This window comes from Bombus bifarius, unplaced genomic scaffold, assembly GCF_011952205.1.
Source record: "Bombus bifarius isolate JDL3187 unplaced genomic scaffold, Bbif_JDL3187 scf7180000008047, whole genome shotgun sequence".
Classification (NCBI taxonomy): Eukaryota; Metazoa; Arthropoda; class Insecta; order Hymenoptera; family Apidae; genus Bombus; species Bombus bifarius.
In genome coordinates, this window is record NW_022884413.1 from 1,627,154 (window position 1) to 1,649,404 (window position 22,251).

The 22,251-nt window shown below is 36.2% G+C and overlaps 2 protein-coding genes across 2 annotated transcripts; both read right to left on the reverse strand.

The window, feature by feature from the left end:
• Positions 1 to 1,158: 1,158 nt before the first annotated feature.
• Positions 1,159 to 12,248, reverse strand: LOC117207971 (MFS-type transporter SLC18B1-like). Its single transcript, XM_033448723.1, has 8 exons — positions 12,138 to 12,248; positions 6,653 to 6,748; positions 5,232 to 5,522; positions 4,681 to 4,801; positions 4,374 to 4,597; positions 4,033 to 4,208; positions 3,486 to 3,654; positions 1,159 to 2,682 (listed from the first exon to the last, which is right to left on the reverse strand). Exons 1-8 carry the CDS (start codon positions 12,246 to 12,248, stop codon positions 2,380 to 2,382), a joined length of 1,491 nt encoding a protein of 496 aa, XP_033304614.1. The 3' UTR covers positions 1,159 to 2,379.
• A 942-nt stretch (positions 12,249 to 13,190) lies between these two features.
• On the reverse strand, positions 13,191 to 20,573 carry LOC117207973. Its single transcript, XM_033448726.1, has 4 exons — positions 20,071 to 20,573; positions 15,446 to 15,538; positions 14,702 to 14,983; positions 13,191 to 14,493 (listed from the first exon to the last, which is right to left on the reverse strand). Exons 1-4 carry the CDS (start codon positions 20,186 to 20,188, stop codon positions 14,189 to 14,191), a joined length of 798 nt encoding a protein of 265 aa, XP_033304617.1. The 5' UTR covers positions 20,189 to 20,573; the 3' UTR covers positions 13,191 to 14,188.
• Between the last annotated feature and the right edge of the window lie 1,678 nt (positions 20,574 to 22,251).

The following is a 22,251-nucleotide window of genomic DNA, read 5'->3' on the forward strand; positions in this document are numbered from 1 at the left end:
ATGTTGTCGATACTTAAAACAAAGCTATCAAACCTGTCAAAGTTAGATTAGAAGAAGAAAATTAGTTTTGGTCGTTTTTGAGAAAATTAATATCGATTTCTATTATTAGGTAGAAACATTACTTTCCTTTTCGTCGTGTCGATTTAATTGTAATCATCTGTATACAATTAAGATACCTACAGTTAAAGAAGAAATATCCAAATTCAGTAACAGATATAACATAAGAGTTAACATCCACTAAAACCCATTAGTGAGCCAATTACTTGACACGACGGATCAGATCCGCAGACTAAAAGGACATTACCCTTTAGATTTAAGCATTAGATTCAACTAGAATCAAACATACGATAAACACTTATTATCCAAGTTGTAGTAACACGCCAGAATAATTTACTTATAATTCTCAATGAGAATTGATTGTAAAATTCTACCAAATAAAAAAAAAATCTGTATACTACAGATATGTAACATCATGTAGATATACATCAAAGGTTGGTAGTCATCGAGCAAGGTAACATCATTATGTAAGTGGTTTAAAAATGTAGAAGTGGCTTAAAACCTGGCTAAAAGAAATGTCTGTCTATGAAGTTATACTTGGAAATGTATCACTGTACCGAGAGTATATTATTCAATAGAATGAAACACAAAATAGTTTGACTTCTATAAATATATTCGATAGCAAGGAAACGCTGTTTAATGTAACTGATTACGTAACAATATCGTTTTGTAAAACATTATCTATATCTTGTAATAAGTTTTCAATTTAGTTGTAAAAGTAAAATAAGACGAGAACAGGGAACTAGTTTTACTTGGAACTCTGGATGACCAGTGCCGGTGAGGTGAATCATCGACAGAGAAACTATCGATTTCCATGGGTGTCGTTGCACATGCACGTGCACGCAGCGTCGCGCAAGCGGCGTCAGACCAGGATCGCTATTGTTCCAAAAGAATTCACATACGTGCGTGGGTGTGTCGCGAATGCGCAAATGCCTTGGAATTTTAAGGGTATGTAGAAAACGCGACACGTTACTCGCGATCGAGAGTGAAAATCTATGTTGGATGTAAGTCACGACTCGAGTTGCGTGAACGGCTACTTTTTATGAAACTCAACGTTTTATGTTAAGTAGAGGATTCATCAATTGCAGCGATACCAGAGAATATTAAATAAAAATGTTGTTTTTATTAAAGATACGTTGAAATATAATTATTCTATGATATCTAACATAACCGAAAAGATATCATCGACGAAGTACATTGATAGCGATAACAATTAAAATTATGCGCGAGTGCATGTAAGTACAATCCTTTCGTAATTTGTCTTTGATGATTTTGATGCGACGAAAATTCGATAGCAACAAACTTTCGTCGATATTAAGCTGTTCTTTATCAAAAAGATTTTGTTTGTACATGAGATTTCCGTTTTAGGGTCGTGCCTCTTATTAACTGCAAGTAAAAGTCCATTAACGATGATAAAAATTAAATTCTTTGTTAGGAAAATAATTATTTTCTAATCTATTGATTTATTTATCAGTGAAATATAAGTGATTTCACTTCCTTTCAAAATTTTTCATTCGTTAAAAATAGCTGTTCTCGATCGATTACACTTGACACTTAAAGCGTAGAAATGTGTTCTGCATCTGCATCCTGAGAATACTGTTTGAGACATTTGAGGCTAAATCTGTGCCTTTAGTAACCCTCGTATCCCTTCAAATCTGCCATTTCTTCAATTGGAGACGAGTGACGGAAGGCAGAAGCGCGTTTATTTTTTCTTTTTCTTTACTTTCCCATGAAGAAACGACATATCCTAAATTCGATCCTTCGATAAAAATGTTTTTGACTCTTTCGTTGTGACGATAAATTCTTTTAGATTACTTAATAATCGAGTTAGATGGATCCGTAAGACAGTTTCACTCGCATAAGAATAGTAAAAAGTTTTTACTAAGCAAATTAATCCTATTCGATGTATTTATCATATAAACACAAGTTAAATAAATAAGAATTATATTTCACACCGTGAACCCATTTCTACCGCGTACAATTTTTATCAAAAAGTATTCTAAAATAGCAAAACTCATATCAGTTTCAAAGTTTCGACCGGTAATGTATAAAATTATTTCAATTCAAACATTTTTCAATAATTTTCTTCCTCGGCATCGATAACCTTGCGTTTCTTTTTTACCATTTTTACTCGTTAGTTACTATCTGCTACGCAACGAAAGAATCAAAACGTACCCCGCTATAAATCTTTCTACCCTCGTAAATACGACCGAAGAGGTTTTCTCAAACGTTGAGTTAGGCTCACGAAGCTTGACAATACTGCCGGGCACGACCCTATCCGAGATTTTCCTATCCGTGTGTCACATTGAATGGCTGCAGCCATCACGTGGTCAACTCTAGATACCTTTTCGTCTCGATCGAACCATAACTATGGGAATAACGGCCGCTGTACGATGCTCGGGACCAAGCACCGGCTCTGTTCGAATAACTGTTGCACACGATCAGGGAGTTCATGCCGCTGGGCCTATCGATCGGCACTCCCTGACCGCGAACATGACGATGACTTCCGCTCCGCGAGCGTTCGCTGTCCGTCAACGGTATCCTTAAGTGTTCCGTCGCGCTGATCTCTGTGTATTGTTTATGGCTTTGTGTGCAGACGCTTAAGAACACCGCCGCCATCACGCCCTGAAAGATAATCCGAGAATTTTTATTTAGAATCGATCTGAAGATCGTTGTAAGGCAATGTTTTCTATCCTTTCTTGAATTGCGACCATCTTTTATAATAGGTAAATAAAACCTGTGATCTCTGCCTTCGAATTTAAGGAAGGAACGTATCGAATAAGACAGTGAGAACACGTTAAAAATATTCCAGAATATAATTGTATATTTAATCTGTAAGGATTACGATTGCTAATTAAGATATGCATGATGTATTAAGATACTATATTTTGATTTTCAAGAGAATGGAATTGGCCTTTAAATCTTTAAGATGTGTTCGCTTTGGGAAAAGACACGCACACTCTTTCGAATGATGCGTCATTCTAAATCATTCTACCTAGTGAAATCGTTTTCTACGACTTTCGTTCACATTCTTCCTTTTAGAGTGTAAATCCGGCCGGCAAGGCCGCGCAATTTTTATCTTTTTCATCTGGCACCTATTTCTCAGAAATCTGCTCTGTGTTCGCAACATCGTAATGAAGGTCCGACTGTATAACAATCGGGTGTCTTTAGAATTTCTTGGAACGTGTCGTTAAGTGTTGAATTTGATGGGAATTTGATTGGTGCGATTATTTTGATGAATTTGGAACTTTTTTTTCACAAGGATCTCAAATATTGATATTAAAATTCAGCTTTGAGAGATCGTTATCGAATGATTAAGAAACTGCAAAATTAATTTTTGTCGCTAGGGGGAGTTTTAAATTTAATCTTTATTACTAGAGAGGAAGGGTTTAAATTTAATCGTTGCCATTAGAGAAACGATATCTTACCACAAGCATGTGAAGAAACACGATGAACATAGTAGCATTTCGAAATCCAATATTGTCCAATAAAATTCCTGCTACGCTCGGACCAATAAATGCTCCAAGAGCAAACGTGCTGGTCCATAGTCCACTGATTAGGCCGTAGGTCTCCAGATTATTTGAAAATCCGTATTGTCTAAACATTACAAACATTATTTTCAGTAGTCAAGCCACAATGAAGTAGTTATAATTTCTGTTCAGTGCTAAAAACTTGAACTACAAATCTTAATACACGTAATCCATCACTAATTTGTCGATTCTAACACTTTTTACTAATCTCAATTTATTTTTCGCAACTCCCTTTTCAATTTCAAGGCTGCAAGCACTTGAGTTTACATTTTTAAATTTGCGTATTCTAAAATTCATTCTAAACGCAGAACTTTAATCGTGGTTCTTTACGCATAAGAAAGAGTTCAGCTATGTAGGGTTAATGTCCATTATTAAAAATAGCTATAAATATATCTAAACGCAAGCAGACTAGATAGAGAATTAATAATTTGTTATGTTAACGTACATCGATGTCCTCAATGCATCCGTGAAACTGGCAACCAGCTGTGCAGCCATGCCTAAGCCGTGAACTACCAGACCACAAATTGTCATCCAAAGCGTAGTCGAACACGGTATGAAAGGTGCTGGACCTACTAAACAAAATCCTACGACCACGAGAATGCATCCAGCTACGGTGGCCACCTGGAAATTTAATTCAAATTGAAATTAAATCACATAGGATTGAAAACTACGAATGAGATAAGTTGACGTAGAAAATCGTGAAATACGAGGAATTTAAATTAGTGAAGATCTAGTAGTATTAGTAGGGTGGTTAATGAATAATTAGTGCAACATTTCGATAGTTACTTTTGGATGTGAATGCTTATCGCAGAGCCAACCCCACGCAGGAGCGGTAATGGCATAAGTGCCACCGTTGATGACAAACATTAAGCCCAGCACGATAGGGCTTAGGTTAAATTGCCTTAAATGTGGCTCAAGGGTAGCTTGCAAAAATCCTATGCTCATGCTCGTCGCGATTATGGATGATGTGGCGATCAGTACGCCTGGAATTCTCAACGCCTTCGTCACGCCTGTAAAAATATTTTAAATTCACAATATTTATCTGCATCTCTGCTATTTTTTCTTGTATAATAATTTATTGTTAAAACCTTACCCACTGTACTTTGAGTTGCTTCGCTGCTGTTAGGGTGAACCGGTAGAATAAAAATGGTCATAACTGCAGTCGTAAAGAGGGCTGATCCTAAGACAACAAATGGCGTCGTATATCCACCGACCTGTATTGAAAATATTGACAAAAAGATTACATACCCTTTATTCATATATCGATTTTTAATTATCCAATTTAATAATTCATGTGTATTCTATTAAATTTATTAAATTTTTCGATTAAGAGAAAATTCTGATATTCAATTAGTCGTTACAATGGTACTCATTCTTTAAACAAAACAAAATATCGAAACAGAGAGTGTCTAACATCCTAACATACAAACAAGTTCTGTATGCTCCACTTTTTTCTCCGAGTAAATCGTAAAAGGTTCATTATTTTAAATTAGAACCGCTAGATATTACTTAAGGCCATTAACCTCGATCATTCCGAGGAAAAAGGATCAAACATCTTCGAATAATTCACAACGTATTACCCTTAATGGATTTCAAGAAAAACAGTAGATCGATACAAAAATATTTGGAAGCGCATTGGTCTACCTGATAAAGGGCACCGCCAACAGTTGGCCCGACAATGAGACCCAGGCCAAAAAATGTCTCCAAGCTGGCAAAGGTGGTAGCGACGCTATCCGGGAATTCCTTGGCGATAATGGCGAAGCTGGCGGTGAGAAACGCCGCATTTCCTATAGCCTCGACGATTCTAATCACGAACGAAAGGACTATAAAGGGATAATGGCCGTTCACCTTGTCCAGTAGACCGAAGAAGATGGCGCAGGTTCCTGTCGTCAGGATGCCGCCGTTGAACAATAGTTTTGGTCCGATTCGATGTAACTAAGCACGTGAATGGCAGTGAATGCAATTAACGTTGAAGTACTTGAGGAAAAGTAGATAAAAGTAGACAAAAAGTTGGACGAATATTCTAGTGTGTAGGTAATGTAAGTAAAATCCATTTTCTCTAACTTCCTTTTAAATCGTAAAAATAGAAAACCCGATGAATAACAAAAGTCTAAAATTATATCTCTACATTTAGAATTCTAAAACTTGGTTTTCTTGTTCGTCAAAACAAATCATAAATGAGTAGTTACGCGTTTCTCTGGTTTCAACATTGAACTAAGCATAGTTCAAAGCGAAAAATAGATTTGTTACGAGTAGAAATACGAATAGCTATGGTGCAAGCGTTTTGGTAGCCGACGGGCGATATTTTATCGTTCAGACCTTTCGATCGCGTTATTCTTTTCTTTCTTACCGATAAAGATATCCTTTTATTGAAAAAGGGACTTTTTCTCCGTAAATACGATAAGGAGGAAGGACATTTGCTGTGTGTACCATATAGATTAAACGATTGATTAATTTTAGACGGTTTCTTTCCTTCGTTTATTTCAATTTAATAGCTTTATTTAGACCCATGAACGTGATCGTCCGGGTATTTCGTCAGAGTAAGGAGAAAAACAACGCTGATAAAAGTGACCGCCTAAAAGTAGGCAATCTCCGACATCTAAGTATACGAAGCTGTCGTCGTTTAGGGTCTCGTATCTTCCTACATCTTTAAAACTTTAGGATTTGAAGGAAACAGAATTGCTCGCTCAATTGTTCTTTTTTCAGTCCTTGTCAATTTTTTGAACCAACGTCTCTCTTATACACATATACATTTTGAATATGCTTTTTCAACTATAAGTATAATCTATATATATATCTAGTTTCTTTCTCTTTGACATAGCAAAAATGAAATCAGTGTAAAATTTCTAAAAAATTCGCAAAAATTCGACTAAACTTTCTGTCACCAACTAATAAAAGAAGAAGATTTCATCATAAAGAAAGTAGTATATTTGAAAAGTAAATTCTAAAATTGTAAATATAATAGAATGAAGATTTGTTATATATGTTGGTGTATAATAATTAACTATTATAAATATTATCCAAGGATCAATACAAAATTATGGTGTAATAATTATTTTACTCACGTATTGTCCATAAACGGGGCTGATGATAAAGACGATGAACTCGAAAATTCCAAAGACCAATCCATATTCTGACGGGGATGCTCCTTTTTTCTCAGCCTGCAAATGAACAGATAAGAAAATGATGAATTACGATCGATCAAAGTATAATAAACGCGTGCAATTTTTCATACAAATTTTCGATTTTACGCGAAGGAATACGAAATGTTAGACGATTCCGTGTTATTGCTACGCATTTCGTCGCATTATCACGCGTTCGACTGCAATTAACGCTGGCCATGATAAATGCCGATAAACTTTAGACACTTCACAACAGCAGAGAATCACGAACGTGGATAGGAAACGATTTCAGAAAGCAAGGAAATCTTCTGTCATTGGATTTTTAACAGTAGGCTCGTTGTCGCTGATGTTTGATTCGAAATAATAACTTTTACAAGAAATTCTATATTTTTCACGAAGATAGAAAATGAAAATTACGAATCGTACGAAGACTTGGAAATTTTGAGATGGTCGAATGCCAGGAAAAGCTTCCAAGTTTCTCGAAAAATAATAAAGTCTAAATTATTCGAATAAATCTCAAAGTATTATATGTATATAACATTTCAAAGTTATATATAACGTGTACGATTTTGTGTTACACTTTTTCGACATCTTCTCAAATCAAAATCATCTTTACCTAAATATAGCTTGATAAAATATTCAGAAAAAACATATAATCTTTATGCTTCGAAGTTAAGATTAACAAATTTAGAGTATATTTAAGTACATTTGGATGATTAGCCTAAATAAATTTGTACTCTAGATGATGTAGCTATTAAATTAATCGGAATGAGATAAGGAACAGTATTCAATGAAACTTACGAGGAGAATTTCGCTATGGCTACGAAAGCTGATGAAACTTCATGCTTGGATTGATCCGTTTGACTTTTAGTCGAATATTTGTGCTCCATTTCGACGAATAATCGTCTGTTATACGCATGTAATCATATTACACGGTGTCTTGTCTAACACAGACAAATTATACCTACGCAAAGTAAGTCGCAAAAACGGTGGATCAGTCGATGAAACTGATCAAAGTTAATTTTTAAACGCGTGTACGTTGCCCTGTTGCTCTTTCATTCGTGAAATCTTCGTTCGCAGAGTGTTAATCGTTGTGATAGGAGGTTCTGACAATGAAAAAAAACTCGTTGATCGACAAGAATCGTGTATTTCGTGTTACAGGAGTAAATAACGTGATTAGGATGCGTCAGATCCTTGGTTTGATTTAGAAACGTAGACAGGAAATTGTGTAAAGGATATTGCTTTTGTAAGTTGAAAATTACGTTTATAAATAAATATTTTTCTATTTCAATGTTATTTACCCATTTCATAAATTTACTTTTCCCAATTCCTTAACTTTATCCTTAAGGCAACGGCGCACTTGCAAAATGTTATTTTATTTTCTCCTTTAATAAAATTCCTATAAACGCGCGAAACATCTTCAGCGTTAGAGACAGAATTAACTTGTATTCATTTGTATCTATGTTTTAATCGTCATTAAAACGAAGCTCGTTGTTAATTACTTCCTTGTATCTAAATTACCATTCATATTTCTCTAATATCTTCGCAAGAGATAATTAGAATCTGCACGTGCTGTGCTGTGTACATACGATTGTATTCTAATCAAAGTGTTTAGTACACGTACAGTGGGATTATGCGCACATATGTGGTAATACTATAATGAAGACTTCCTGAAAATCTGGAATAGAGATCAAAACATGAATTATCTCCCTTCATTATGAGTACAGTGTATTCTAAAATAGAACTCTAACAATAACAAGAGATAACAAAGAGAAGTAATTCTTACTTATAGAGGATAGCATAATTACAAAGATACGTGGCAGGAAGATATACGTTATATATATTACATATAATAGTGTAACTTTTTAGCCTACAAATTATTTAATTAAAAAAGAGTTACAATTTTCCTTTTAATATTTATAAATTACTTTTTCTACCTTTTATGGTATCGGAATATTCGATCTAAGATCATTTTTCAGTAGGTAAATGTCGTTTAAAAAAGGACTGGAAAAGTAGTTGAGAGATCGATACAAGACTAGAAATCTGGAAAAACGGACAAGTAAATATTTACGTTAAATATGCAAAAGTCACATCATTGTAATACGCTGAAGTTTACGATGTATCTTCATATAAGCAAGTATGTTTACCAAAGTAATAAAACGAAAGTAGGATTTTACTCGATAAACAAATTTTTACGACTTAATCAGTTCCTAAGATGTGAAAGATGGAAAGAAAGATGGAAAAGAAAGTTCGTTAAAAAAATTTTTTTTTCTACAAATACAATTAGAAAATAAATTAGGATAGTTTCGTAGGAAACGCAACATTCTGTTCTATTCTTTGGTGCGTAACATTTCGATCTTTGCGATAATTTCAATCTAGAATCGTACATAAAACGCTTAGTACACGAGTATGCGTCATCGATAACTCTCGCCCTGTCTGAGATGTGAATCATCGAAAAAATAATCGAAACTGTTATTTCAGTATTCCATAATTAGCAGCGTCTAACTCATGGTTAATTTATTTGTGGCACGACCGATTATCGTTCCAGAATTATCATTTACACGTAAGCTTCGCATGTTTCATCGCGAAAATCCTTTTTACAGTTACTTCTTGTTACTTCAAACTATCTTACATCACCTACGAAGATTTTAATTTAAACAATTTCTACGTCTTAATCTTGTGAAATTTCTTAATATCAGATTCAACGTTTTAATCTTCGAAATTTCTTAAGCCGGTTCGAAATTATTTCCTCTAATTAGCGTTATATAAACGTATAAAGGTGATTCATTGATTTCAAAGAAGAAAATGAGAATAGACGATAGCTTTGTTCGACTTGCGTAAAATGGAAATTTCTAAGCAGAAAATCAAGAGCAATACAAAAGTTCGTACATTAGTTTATTATCAGAAAATGTCATTAACATCTCTAGTTAAAGAGATTGAAACGTTTATCCGACGAGGCATCTACGTTTTGTATTTCTGAGATTATAGCGCGATACACTTGTGCATCGCACAATTCGTTTATCGGATGATACATTTCAATTTACATACTGGGAAGTTGCTGTTCTACCTTTTCAAAAATTACATTTGCCGCTATTCAGTTTGAATCATTGAAAACAGAGAACAAAAATAAATTCCTTTTTATAACCGTTGAATTACTGTATCTGTATGATTTAATTCTATACTTGGAATAATATTCAACCAAGAAGCAACCAAGTTAAGAGATAAATCGTGGATTTTATGTTATCGGTGATTATCAAAGGCAACATTTTAATTCGCGTCATATCTCTTGAACTTTCACATCTAAAATTTGTATTTTCTTTAATTTTACAACATATAAACAAAAAATGACGAGATACGTGGAGGAATTTAGGAAAAGTAACATCACGTAAGCATCAGCAATGATCGTGGCCAGTTTCGTCAGGATTTTCTTAATATTTTGTTTATTTTTGATATCGAAGAGTCTCATTTTGTTAAGTCAAGTTGAGTTTGGAGCGTAAACCTCAGATTAAAGTACTTGAAATTAATATTTGGACACCAAAGGAAGCTCTTGTATTTAAGTTTGTAAAATTGAATAATTCGTGATATTTCAATCTTTCTTAATTAATATTATTTTCGAATAGAATCGTAGCCATTTAAAGTTAATAGTTACGGGATTATATGGTGTATCAAAATACAGTATTTTTTTTTTGCAACATTTTAATCGTCGACGATACAATTTTAATAGACCAATGGCCTCAAAAAACAATTTCAATAATTTAGATAACATTACAATTTCCGTGTAGCAAAAGAGAAACTTCCACGTCCGCTATATTCCAGCCAATTTGTTATTTTGCATATTTCCCTTACAATCTTTTTTATCAAGCATACGAAGAATGTAGTATAATTTACGAGAGTTAAACCATCGTTCCTCTTTATGAAAGAAAGATTACTTGTTTTCCAGCAGGGTTACAGATTTATTTATAAATATTAAGAAAAAAATTGTAGTATAGATAAACTTTCAAATCTGACTGACGTAAACGACGCCACAACGAGACATTTTTACGTCTACGTTACACAATTTGTACGGTCTCCATGAATCGTACGCGCAAAATTATTTCAATAGACATTGCAATTTTGTTAAACGATGATTAAACGCTCAGACAATATTATCATAATAAAAATTCATCGAATAAACATCGATGTCAAAAACTGGAATTATTTCTTCGCATTTTTCAAGCGCAACTGAGTAAATTAATGACTCGACAGATCATGCATGCTGCGTTAATTGGTAATTGCGTCCCGATTTATGTTAGCCTGTCACTGACGATGAGATTAATTTCCCTCAAACGCTTGAATCGGATCGAGCAAACTTCGCGTATTATCAGGATAATTTCTTCACTGAAGTTTTGTACCGTCGGATAAACGATCGCGAATTCTGAAGGACTATCCTCGTAGTTCGTATTTCTCTATTTTTATGCGATTAATTAAGACAATTCTGCATAAACAACGAAATACATAGGTAAAAAATCTCGGTAAGAAACGACGATATTTCTCATTTTTTTTTTTTTGCACTATGTCCCTGAATGTTTCGCGACAACGTGATTCTTGTGTGCAGAATTATTGTAGATTTTTCAGCAAGCGTCGCGTGGATAGCGATTATGTTTCTTAATGAACCACGTAAATTGATAACTCGTACTCGAGCAACGATATTTAACCCTTAGCCAGACGGATCGATAAGCGGTGATTATTATGGAAAACGTTCTTTCGATCACAAAACAACTTATCAACGTATGCAAAATTTCTTTTCCTTGTTCGCATCTTTACAGCGTTTTCTTGACGCATATTTCCAAATGTGTTTCTCCACTATCCGATACGCCTCTGTCGACACAATTTGATAAAACAGATTCGATAGCGGCGAAACATTTTAGGGAGTTTTAGGTTGCTCCTCAACAAGTTGAACGAATTTACATTCCATCGTTGTAATGATAATTTTCATTTATCACAGCATTCTTCCTTCCACGAATAGCATCGAACGTGATCGTGGTGTTATCGTTTCGCCAGGACTCATTGATCGTAATTTAATATCTTGCACAAACTCGAGTAACCTCGTAAACGCAATATAATTTCAATAACTGTACGCTACAATGTTTCATTATTTGTTCTATCAATTGACGATAACGATACAAATTGAAAAAAGGTTAGGAATAACATTTTGTAAGAAGAAACTAATTGCTAACTCGAAAGAACAATTATTTTCAATTCGTTCGCTGATAATAAGGTCAACAAGGTTGACTTTGACTCACGAATGCGTTTGATTTACTTAAAAATGGCGTCCAAACAAATTGTTTACAAACAATACTAAACTACAATGGTCAACATCTGTGTTCACGCGTGTTCCACTCGAACGAAAGTAGAAATTCCCTCGATTTCCTACTGTCTTTTTACTCACCTCCTGCGGATAGAACGGCGCCTGTAGCGATACACAGATCGCGTTCGCGAAATCGGCGATGCTGATGACGATCAGTGTGAGCCATTGCCTCTTGGTGAATTGAGCCATCATCTTGGCCTTCCTTTCCCAACAACTTCCTTCGAAAGACAACACCAACGGCTTTCACGATCCTCCGTCTCGACGATTCGCGCGTTACAAATCGTGTTCGTCGCGTTGCATCAGCAACCACCAACGTCGGAATCGATCGGTCTTCGACTGACCGTTGATCGTTCGGCCCACCCTTATCACCGATTTGTCGTTGCAAACGACGAGCGTACGCGAACGTGTAACAGTTCGTTCCCGGTTTGATCTCGAAACGCTTGTGACTCGACTATCCAAGGAACCAGCTACTTTTCAACAAGACAATCTTTGGCAAGCAACAGAAGAGACAAAGAGGGAGAACGAAGCAGGGTCAGAGGTCGAACGATACGCATTCTACCAGCCTACCACGATTCTAATTTCCATTATCAGCCAATATTAAACAACCTCTACGTTTCGTTTCTTGTTTCAATTGCTTCATGATCGTGCTAATAGATCGTTGGTCGACGTACGAAGGAATTTTCTTCCTTTTTTCTCTCTTTCTTAGGCGATCATTCCTGGACGCAATAAGGGGGTTTTTTAGCTTTTCTTTTTTTTATCGAAGATTTGCGAGAATTCTAAGGGAATATGATTTATGTGATACAGCGACGACAACGATGATTCATTATTTTTTCTAACAAAATACTAGTTAAACGTACGGATAGAGGAAATGGAATTAGCGAAGCCTTTGACGATTTTTGTCTTGATTTCTATGTAAGTGCGATACGCGGAGAAACTTGTTGTCTTATTAATTTAAGAAACTTTTAGAAAATGAATATGATCGGTTGGTGTACGAACCTATAGAAGAAGTTTGGAGATGATTATTATTATGAACATTTGATTGGTCGTTCGATCAAAAATTACCCTCTCGATCGATTTGTGGAACGTACGGAAAGGAAATTCTGGTTAGCTAGTGTATTGAAACTCTAGAAGAAGTTTCGTTCGTAGGATGTATTAACGTGTATATAAACCAAGTATAATATATTCCATAAACGTAAACGCGACAGTCACGATGAAAATATACGATTTACAAATATTTCCATATAACTAAGACGCGACGAATACAGTCAACTTATTTTCATAATATAGCTTTGTAAACAAGAAACTGTCAGAAAACCGGCAGCTATTATTATACAATGTACACAGAAAATTGAACTATCTTGAAATCTCGTGACTCGTCTTTGACAACTTATCTACAATGTCTTAGTCAGTCGCGTGATAAATTATTGATCCAAACACGCTGATAAAGTTCATTTATTTTCCTTTCTCTATATAAAGCAGGAAATAAGACAACGCAAAAGTTAAGCGAGAGATCATTGCATATTGAAATTAACGATAAGTATATTACGCTATAAGTTTACTTCCTTGTTAAAAGCAGCAGAAAGTAATACGGTGTGACAAAGATTGTTTGAACAGAAAATTAAAAAATTTCACGAAAAAGCGATAAAAGGTTGAAAGTACCTGAAAAAATACTTAAAACTTTGAAAAAAAAAAAGAAAAATAAAGGAAAGTAAACGGTAATGAGAATATTAAACTGATCAAAATAAACGAATCAAAATTACGACGATGATTTGTAAATTTCTTCTGTATTCTATACACTACGATGCATTTGGAATAAATTATCCTTCAACTACGGTTCAAGCAATCAAAGTTCCACCCTAACACTAACCGAACAACAACAGTATTCACAACTCGATAATTCCTACAAAAAATTTCTCTCTATTAATCTTCTTTACCTACCATCGACGATAAAATGCACAGAAATGCACGATACATACGAATTTAGTCCAGCGAAATCCATCTTCGATTTTCAATCATTCTTCTGTTTCACGTGCAACACGGTTCGTCTGTTCCACGTTCAAATCGCGCTTGAAAATAAGGAAAAAGCGCGACTTTCTTCGATAACGTTCATAGAAAGGAACGATCTGAAGAAACTACGTGTCACGAAGCCAAACTTTCAACGGGATCTTGGTCAAGGCTTTGCCAAGGAAATTCTTAAAGTGTTTGGCGATGCTGGCACTGGCGGCTGGTCTCATTTCTTCGATGATTTCCTTCGCGTTCTGGTTCAGGAACTGATTCATCGCCTGACCGATCACGTTGTCACCGTTTAACTGATCGACCACGCGGAATCGTGCTCGACCCAGGCTGAAATCGATCAGCATTCGTGCCACTTCCAAGTAACGAATCCCATCGCGGATCACCTCTGCTCCTTGGACACGAGCGATGGCTTGAACGTCGCCTGGAAAACACATTTCCCTGGATTTTTGTAGGATTATCCGAGAACCAGATTTTTCAAACTTTGTCCTCCAAGGATATACGGGAGAAAGAAATATTTTGCGGATATTTTACGGGGATATATATATGTGTGTGTGTGTGTGTTTAATAGAACTTACGTAGAGAATTTTCGAAAACTTTCGAACAGAGTTTTAGAAATGTAACCGACTCACCAAAAAGCGCCCAAAATTCCCCATGACTTTGAATAGGGAAGAGCAGCACGTTTCCTACCACTTCGTAGCGGCCTTCGAGTTCGATCTTTGGGAATGCCAAATGAAGATCAAGCCTATATGTCTGTATGTCGATTCGTGTTTTCGAAATTGTATAATTTCCCGCTCCTATGACAGTGATGTTAGAGAACAGCGCTTTAATACGAACGGCTCCTTGGCCGTTCTCCATTCCTAATTCCGGGATGATCAGTGGTTCGATCGGAGGTAAATCCAGATCAGGAATACCTAAGAAAGTGGAATTCTGTGTAATGAAAATAATTAATTCTCTCTCTCTCTCTCTTTCTCTCTCTTTATGCATATATTATATTCGCAATTCCGTTTGTCTGTAAAAAGGTATAACGGAGCTTCTATTCGATTAGCGTTTTAGTACGAGCGGTAGACGAAGTGATATTTGGGAATAAGGACGCGAAAAAAGCAAGCTTTCAAAGTGATGGAAAGGCCGCTAGTTTATATAAGAATTTCAAATTACATGCGCTTATTAATCACAGGTTATATAAATACTAAAATATTATACGTAGCGATTAAACCGATGTTCAGAAATCTATTACACAACACACCTTCGCTCGAATGCAATTCGATAGCGTACTTTTAATTTCTGAAAGAGTCGATTCACTTCGATGTGCAATGGTAATACTCGCTCCGATTCAACACAAAGAATTCAGTCTCGAAACTAAATCTTCAACTTACCCTTAAGTAAATACGGCTGCAGATGGTTCAAAGTTTTCTGAAAGCATACGTCTATCTTCGGATCTGACCTACTGCACGGTAATATGTACTCGGCTGTGGAAAAGGACAAATTTTGGAAGAATAGATTCAGAAAATTGAACAATTATTTTTACACGACGGCAGACCCGTGAAATTTTCAGTCACGCGATCCTAACTTCGGTTGTTAAGTTATCGCGTGTCTTCCTACTTCCGGTACCTTTATGCAACCACTCTCACTTCCGATCTTCCCGGTAAACGAACCTAATTTTTCTAGCGAGCCAATTTGCTAGTTAATTATTCGCCGAGCGATTATCAGGCATTTTATAATTATTTAACGATTATCTATGCTTTTTAAAGAGTTTAGCTTGGCTTTTGCGTTTCGAGGCTTTTAATTTAATTACGAAGCTCTTTGTTTAACGCTCGAAGGACTTTCTGTTTGTTTTCGAAATTCATGTTGATGGAAAAGATAATCGACGAAGTGTACGCGAATTAAATTAAATATTTCAAACTTTTCATCGTTTCAATTTTGCGTCTATCCTGAAAATTCGTAGACATTTTCTTATCTTTTTCGTTATTTAGTTTACAAATGACGCTAACCATGTGCTTTTTCCTGATAGAAATGCAAAGCACCAATGGTCGATCGATCTTGACATACAATTCAATTCGACGCTCAGAGAATTCCTTAAAGGTTCCCAAAATTGATTCTTATCGATAAATAAATGCAAATTTTCTATGCGTAATGGAGAACTTGTAGAATATTAATTTCTACGCACTAATATTGAAGCAATGGCGCAATGGTAGAGTACGACGTTACAATATCAACCAAAGAGATAAAATTTATAAGGTATAGGTACTTGAATATGTATAACTTTGAAATTATTAGGTTGTCCGGAAAGTGTCTTTCTTTCGCAAACGTGTATTTTACAACAATGCACCTTCATACAAACGTGAAAGCAGGTCTGTGAAACGTCGCGGTGTTTATCTCAACAGAACAAAATGATATAAGAGAAAAAACGTTGTGCGTCTATTATTTCCTCATAAAACGAAAGAAACTTGTCGCGCAACCTAATACGTAGCATTATAAGGAGTTAAATAATAATAACTTCGTTTAAAAACGTCTTTTTATATTGGAATTTTCCCTCGTTTCGTCATCGAACAATTTGCTTGAATATATAGCACTATTTATTTTCCTCTAACGTAAGAACAGCGTTTATGCCAACAAATTCTTAAAAGCATCGAATGAGAACCAATCACAATGATTGTACGTTACGTCAGTGGAGAAAATTTACGACGCTTGGTTTTCTCTATTTTTTTTTTTACGCTATACGTTACAAAAGGATACAAAGAGCTGACAAGCTTAACGTTTATACTGAAATTTACTAGTTTTCTTACTTTTATTCTCATTTGGCTCGAGAACAATTCGTTTACTCGTTGAATAATCGTTAAATCATAAAATGCTTCATACTGGCTAGAAATTTATGCCATTAAATACAAACGCATCGGTTCTTGCGTTAAATTCGCTTGACGTATTGCTGTAATGGTCGAGAATAACGCGCAATGGCCCGATGTTGTAACATTTGGAATTTTATGGAATACGTTAATCCTGTTACGTTCTTTATGTCACTTTCGACGCAACGTTGTTCGTCCATCGTCCATCCTGAAGTTTTAACCAATTTTAAACAGTGGAATTAAATGTAAATGGAGATAAGTCAGTTTCGGTCTTTGCGAATGTATCAACATGTTTGAACTAAAATCCGTGCGCGCTGGTATAACATTGAATGTGTTAATAGTTCAAACGAAGTCGCCTGGAAATACGCTGAAATATTAGGTTGTTCGAAAAGTGTCTTTCTTTCGCAAACGTGTTTTTTACAACAGTGCACCTTCGCACAAACGTGAAAGCAAGTCTGTGAAACGAAAGAAACTTATCGGACGACCTAATAATATACAGCGTCGTGAATGCAATAGTAGGGTATCATCGATACTGTGGTACAACGTGCATATATTAATTACCTTCGAGTAATACACCGATAAATACCAAGATTAATTTATACTAAAACTTCCCATAAATTATTACGTTACCTTAGCATCGCACCTGTGAATTTTATCACGAACATAGGAAAGCTAATATTTCAACAATTGTTTGCTACGTCGACTAAGAACACTCGGATCTAAATTCATACTCTATCCAAAATATCTATACGTACGTATATGTCGACCATACGAAACTCTGCAAAACTAGACGATCAAACGTCACCTTTTTGGCGAACAGCGAAAATCGACAAAACCGCCAACCATATTCAAAACCACGCTCATCAACAACGTGCCATACAAGGTCCACGACCAAAGAAACGATCTGGACCGTTCGATGCACCGTCCCGGTTGCGTGTATAGGCTTTCACTCTCGAGGAATCGCAGCAAGGGTCGGACTCGCGCGAAGACGAGCGTGTAAGCGGTTGATCGAGGATACGCCATCGTAAGACCGACTCTACGTAAGCGTCGACCGCGTTGCCACTTTCTCCGGCCGATTACCGTCGATCCACGGACCCGTTACGCAATCTCTGACATAACCTTCGCCACGCCATCGAGAGCCGTTACGCCATGCTCGCTACCATTACGTCGGACGCGCTGACCAACGATACCTTTGACGTTTTTGAACGTTCGCTTGGCCGGTCCAACTGGCCTCTGTACGATCCAGGAATTTTAAATTGTAATTCTTATCGAAGTAGAACGACGATGTTGCGTTTAACGACAACAGGTCATTCTTGAGGACCGTGAGAGGGGTTGGAGGGTAGAGACCGAGGCTTTTCCTCAGTTTCGTGCGATCGAATTTTTCACAGAGTTCGGTTCAGGACAAAGAGGAGCTTTTAGAATTTTTGTCATTATGAATTTTCGGCGATTGACGGTTTTGGGTCGTTGCGTGGCAGTTGCCACAAGAATTTTAATATCGCCGAGTGATTTCGTGGGATCAAATGGTTAACGGAATTGATTTTTCGTTGATTTGATGAACATGCGCTTCTGTTTGCTCGAAAGAATCAAACGAAACACCGCAATAGTCCAGCAGTTTTTCAAGCGAATACATTGAACAACGTACTGTGAATTGGCGTCTTAAATTCATCGATGATGAAGCGTCCGTGGTTTTCGAAACGAGTTTGAAAGCTCGACCTTCGTTCGATGTAACGACGCAACTAGAAAATTCGCTAGCATTCCACAACTAATGTGCAATTTCCTTGTGCTCTACCTACGTAGAAAGAGAAAGTATCATGCCAGGAATATGTCAAGAAAAATGTCCGATTCAATTTGTAGGTATTCGTTCGTCTTATGTTTCTTATCGCGATAAGAATCTCTAATACCAGAGTGAAGACAAGTCTTCGAAAAGAAACGAAAATAATCGAACACAAACCTAATCCCAATCGATTAGAATTCTACAACAGATCTCGCAATTCTTCGATTTGATTTTCAAAAGAAATTTCCTCAACGAGCAATAAACGATGGACTCGTCCAAAATTCTACGTGAAAATTACAGTTCCTCGATTACAGTTTTAAACAGAATTTTCTATAGAGAAAATAAATAATCGCATGGCAAAGTTAGTCAGAGTTGTTCAGTTTCGTTAAAAATCTTGTCAAAATCTGCAATTTTATTCTCGAACTAACGAAACGTTAAATAATCGAACAATCAACTCATTGTCAGTCAAACTTACGTAGTAATTTTCACACACGTACACCTATACTACCCACGCGTTTCTTCAATCTCGCTTTAAATCCTCACAACGAAATTCTCTAATTTAAGCTGTCTCCAATAAACATCCAAGAGGAAATGAAAATAATCGGACAACCGACACGGTCAAAGCGTCGCACAGAAGCCTCGATTCCTCGAGAAAACGAAAGGATTTGATAACAAAGGGAAACGCGTGCGATGCAATACGCTTTCGCGATATAATCGTTTCCCACAATTGCCGTCCGCGTGGAAAGAGAAAGGTAGATACGCTCAATGGTCGTAAAAGGAAAATACGAGTAATAATTACTCGTTCGTAACGTGATTTAACTTCATTCTACGCCAGTTACGTACGCTCTTGTTAAACGAAACTGCCAGCTAATCGAGAACGACGCTTGTCACCTTCCATAGAATCCCGGAATTTCCAACACCCTCTAATTATTATCCAACGTTCGTCTGAATAAGAGTCGACTCTTGAGTCATCGTAATATCGTGGAAAGTGGTTGCATAACGACATTTGTTTCATTAACTCTCGAACGTCAGTCGTTGACTTTTAGTTGCCAATTAATTATTTTATCGACCGATTGTCACCGTTAAATTGTGTCAAAAAATGAATTTCGTTGGCAGATTACTTTACGGACTTGATAAGAAAATGATCGAGACACGTGCGTCTCACAAAATTGCGCTAGAATTCTATTTATTCGAATTGCAGTTTATATAATGGAAATTCACTGATCCTCCAGGCACTTGTGACTTTTCGTTTATATCGTAGGAACGCACATTCAAACGAGCAGATTCAACGAAGATTTCGTTAAATTCGCGTACATCCTCGGTAAATGGAGTTTGCATAAACAAAGTTCCACCGTAGCGTAAAAGAGGCACTAAAGAGGCTTACGTATCTCGAAGTTCGGCTCATTCGGCACAGGATTGTTTTGCTCCTTGTCAGAGGACACGAGTTCTCCAGAGAACAGTGCAAATATCACCACACAGAGTATCCCTCGCTGTTGTAACATTCCGGAGAACTTCGACCTCGATCGAGGTCCCCAGGTAGATTTTTAATCGGTCCTGGACGTTGTACGTGTTTTGAAATATTTCTAAATTTTTCCACCAACTTCGAACGTTAAGGTGCAACTTAGAAATTCTATTTTAAGTATCCAACAGTCGATGGTCCCTTTTTAATTTGTCGACGAATACACTTTGTAAGTTTTATCAACCGTTTCGGTACACCGATTCACTGTTCTTTTAATCAATTTGTTTCTTTCTTTTAATTTTCGATAATTCGGGGATCTTTTAATCTTCTTTCGAAAGTAACACGAGATGTATAAAGAAAAATGGTGAATGGAAGCGAGGGATCAGGGTGGTAGCTGAATGGATCGATTCTCGTAAACTAAACACGCGTTCTCTTCGTATTCTGTCTTATATGCGAGGGTTCCCCTACTCTGACTTCTGTTCGGCTGTAAACGCCATCGTATTCGACTCTGCTTTTTGTTTCTCACAGGTGTAATCCATACTTTTTATCTTGCAGCTGGAAAAATAAGTTTCTGACGAAAATTGAAAAATAATTCATCGGATGCTTCCGTGTTTTCGCATTCCTTTTATTTCCATTTCATATGTTAGCCGAAGTAAAACAATATTTTACCTTTACCTGGTTGATAATTGAAATATCGTTAATGAAATAGAATTAATTACAGCATTGTTTCATAGGTTAAAATAACAATTAACGCCGACTGAATATCAACGAATACCATGTCTATAACATATTTTCAATTTAAATTAATTATCCTGTCACGTTATTTAAAAAGTCATAATATTCGTCTGTCATACAACTAACACCGCTATTGCCATACCGTGAATAATAAAGAAACGTGTCTGCAATTCACTGTCACGCATTTCTGTCACAAGTCTATTATTACACGCTTATGTGGTTCGATAAACCGTAGGTAGATCTAGAACCCTCGTTATATTAGAATTATCGAGACCGTGCAATTTTCTCATCGAATTTACCTGTTATAGACGACATTTAATTTTAGGAGTCTAACGTTACGCAATATGGTGTCGAGGAAACATAACAGTCGGACCCAAAAAAGCGTATACCTATGCACTGCCGAACGAACGGTATAATTTGCGCAATCGCGCTTCGTTGGATCATTGCGAGAGCTCTACATCATCCGGACGACCTATTACGAGTATTTTAATGATATTAATTCAAGCAGATGGAGAATGCTCATTGCGAAACCACCTTGTTTCGCTTGCTCGTGCTCTTCTTTGTAATTTCACTCATTTTGTTCCGCGCCATTGTCTTCTGTATTTTCATAAATGACGAAAGTCAGTTTTGGAGAATCGTCGAAATTAAAGGAAAAATAGATGTTCGTGCGAATAATTGTTCGGTGCGTGAAATATTGTGTAATAAATGAAACGTTTAGGTTGGCTTTTATAGGAGAGGGATCGAGGTTGTGGCAAGCGAAATTTTATTGGGAAACATTCATCATCGTCTGTTTTTTTCGAGATCGCAAGGACGACGAACATTGGAATTCTCTATGAGGTGCTTCTCAACCGTTGTTATTCTTAAACCGGTTATTTACAAATTTTCTTTTCATTCATATCGATAAATATTATTTCCATAAATCCCAATATCTTCGACGCGTAATTCTTTTTAATAAAATTTAATAAAATCGTCTTTATTTCCTCGCTTAGCATCGATTAAATTAGGCAGAATGCGATAAGATTAAATTTAACTAAATTTTAACTCGTCGAACTAATTTTACTCCCAGAGTGATTGAACAGAAAGTGCTTGAATATGAATTATATGTAATAAGAGTAAATCGATTGGGACAAAATTAGAGAAGAAACAGGAATTTAATGGTTGAAAGTATTATGTAAAAATTGCTAGTTTATTTTAAGCCTCTGGCGAGAAGTATTAATGGCTGATAATAGTAAGTCACGATGTTCGTTGCATAGCTGGCCATGAATGTATAATGCGGCATTGTCTTTTCGAATTGGTCCTTGATAGAGATCGTGCACTGCATGCTTGACAAATTACTCGGAAATAAGCAACGAAGAAAGCTACATTTTGCAA

Bases quoted from the DNA above. Each gene is read 5' to 3' on its own strand.
- LOC117207973 (XM_033448726.1), bottom strand. From the start codon at position 20,188: ATGTTACAACAGCGAGGGATACTCTGTGTGGTGATATTTGCACTGTTC. The intron at 15,539-20,070 runs GTAAGCCTCTTT...CCTTTTCCACAG, and splicing joins TGAGCCGAACTTCGAGATAC to CCGAGTACATATTACCGTGC. The intron at 14,984-15,445 runs GTAAGTTGAAGA...CCACTTTCTTAG, and splicing joins GCAGCCGTATTTACTTAAGG to GTATTCCTGATCTGGATTTA.
- LOC117207971 (XM_033448723.1), bottom strand. From the start codon at position 12,248: ATGATGGCTCAATTCACCAAGAGGCAATGGCTCACACTGATCGTCATC. The intron at 5,523-6,652 runs GTGAGTAAAATA...TCACGTGCTTAG, and splicing joins GCCCCGTTTATGGACAATAC to TTACATCGAATCGGACCAAA. The intron at 2,683-3,485 runs GTAAGATATCGT...ATTATCTTTCAG, and splicing joins TGTTTCTTCACATGCTTGTG to GGCGTGATGGCGGCGGTGTT.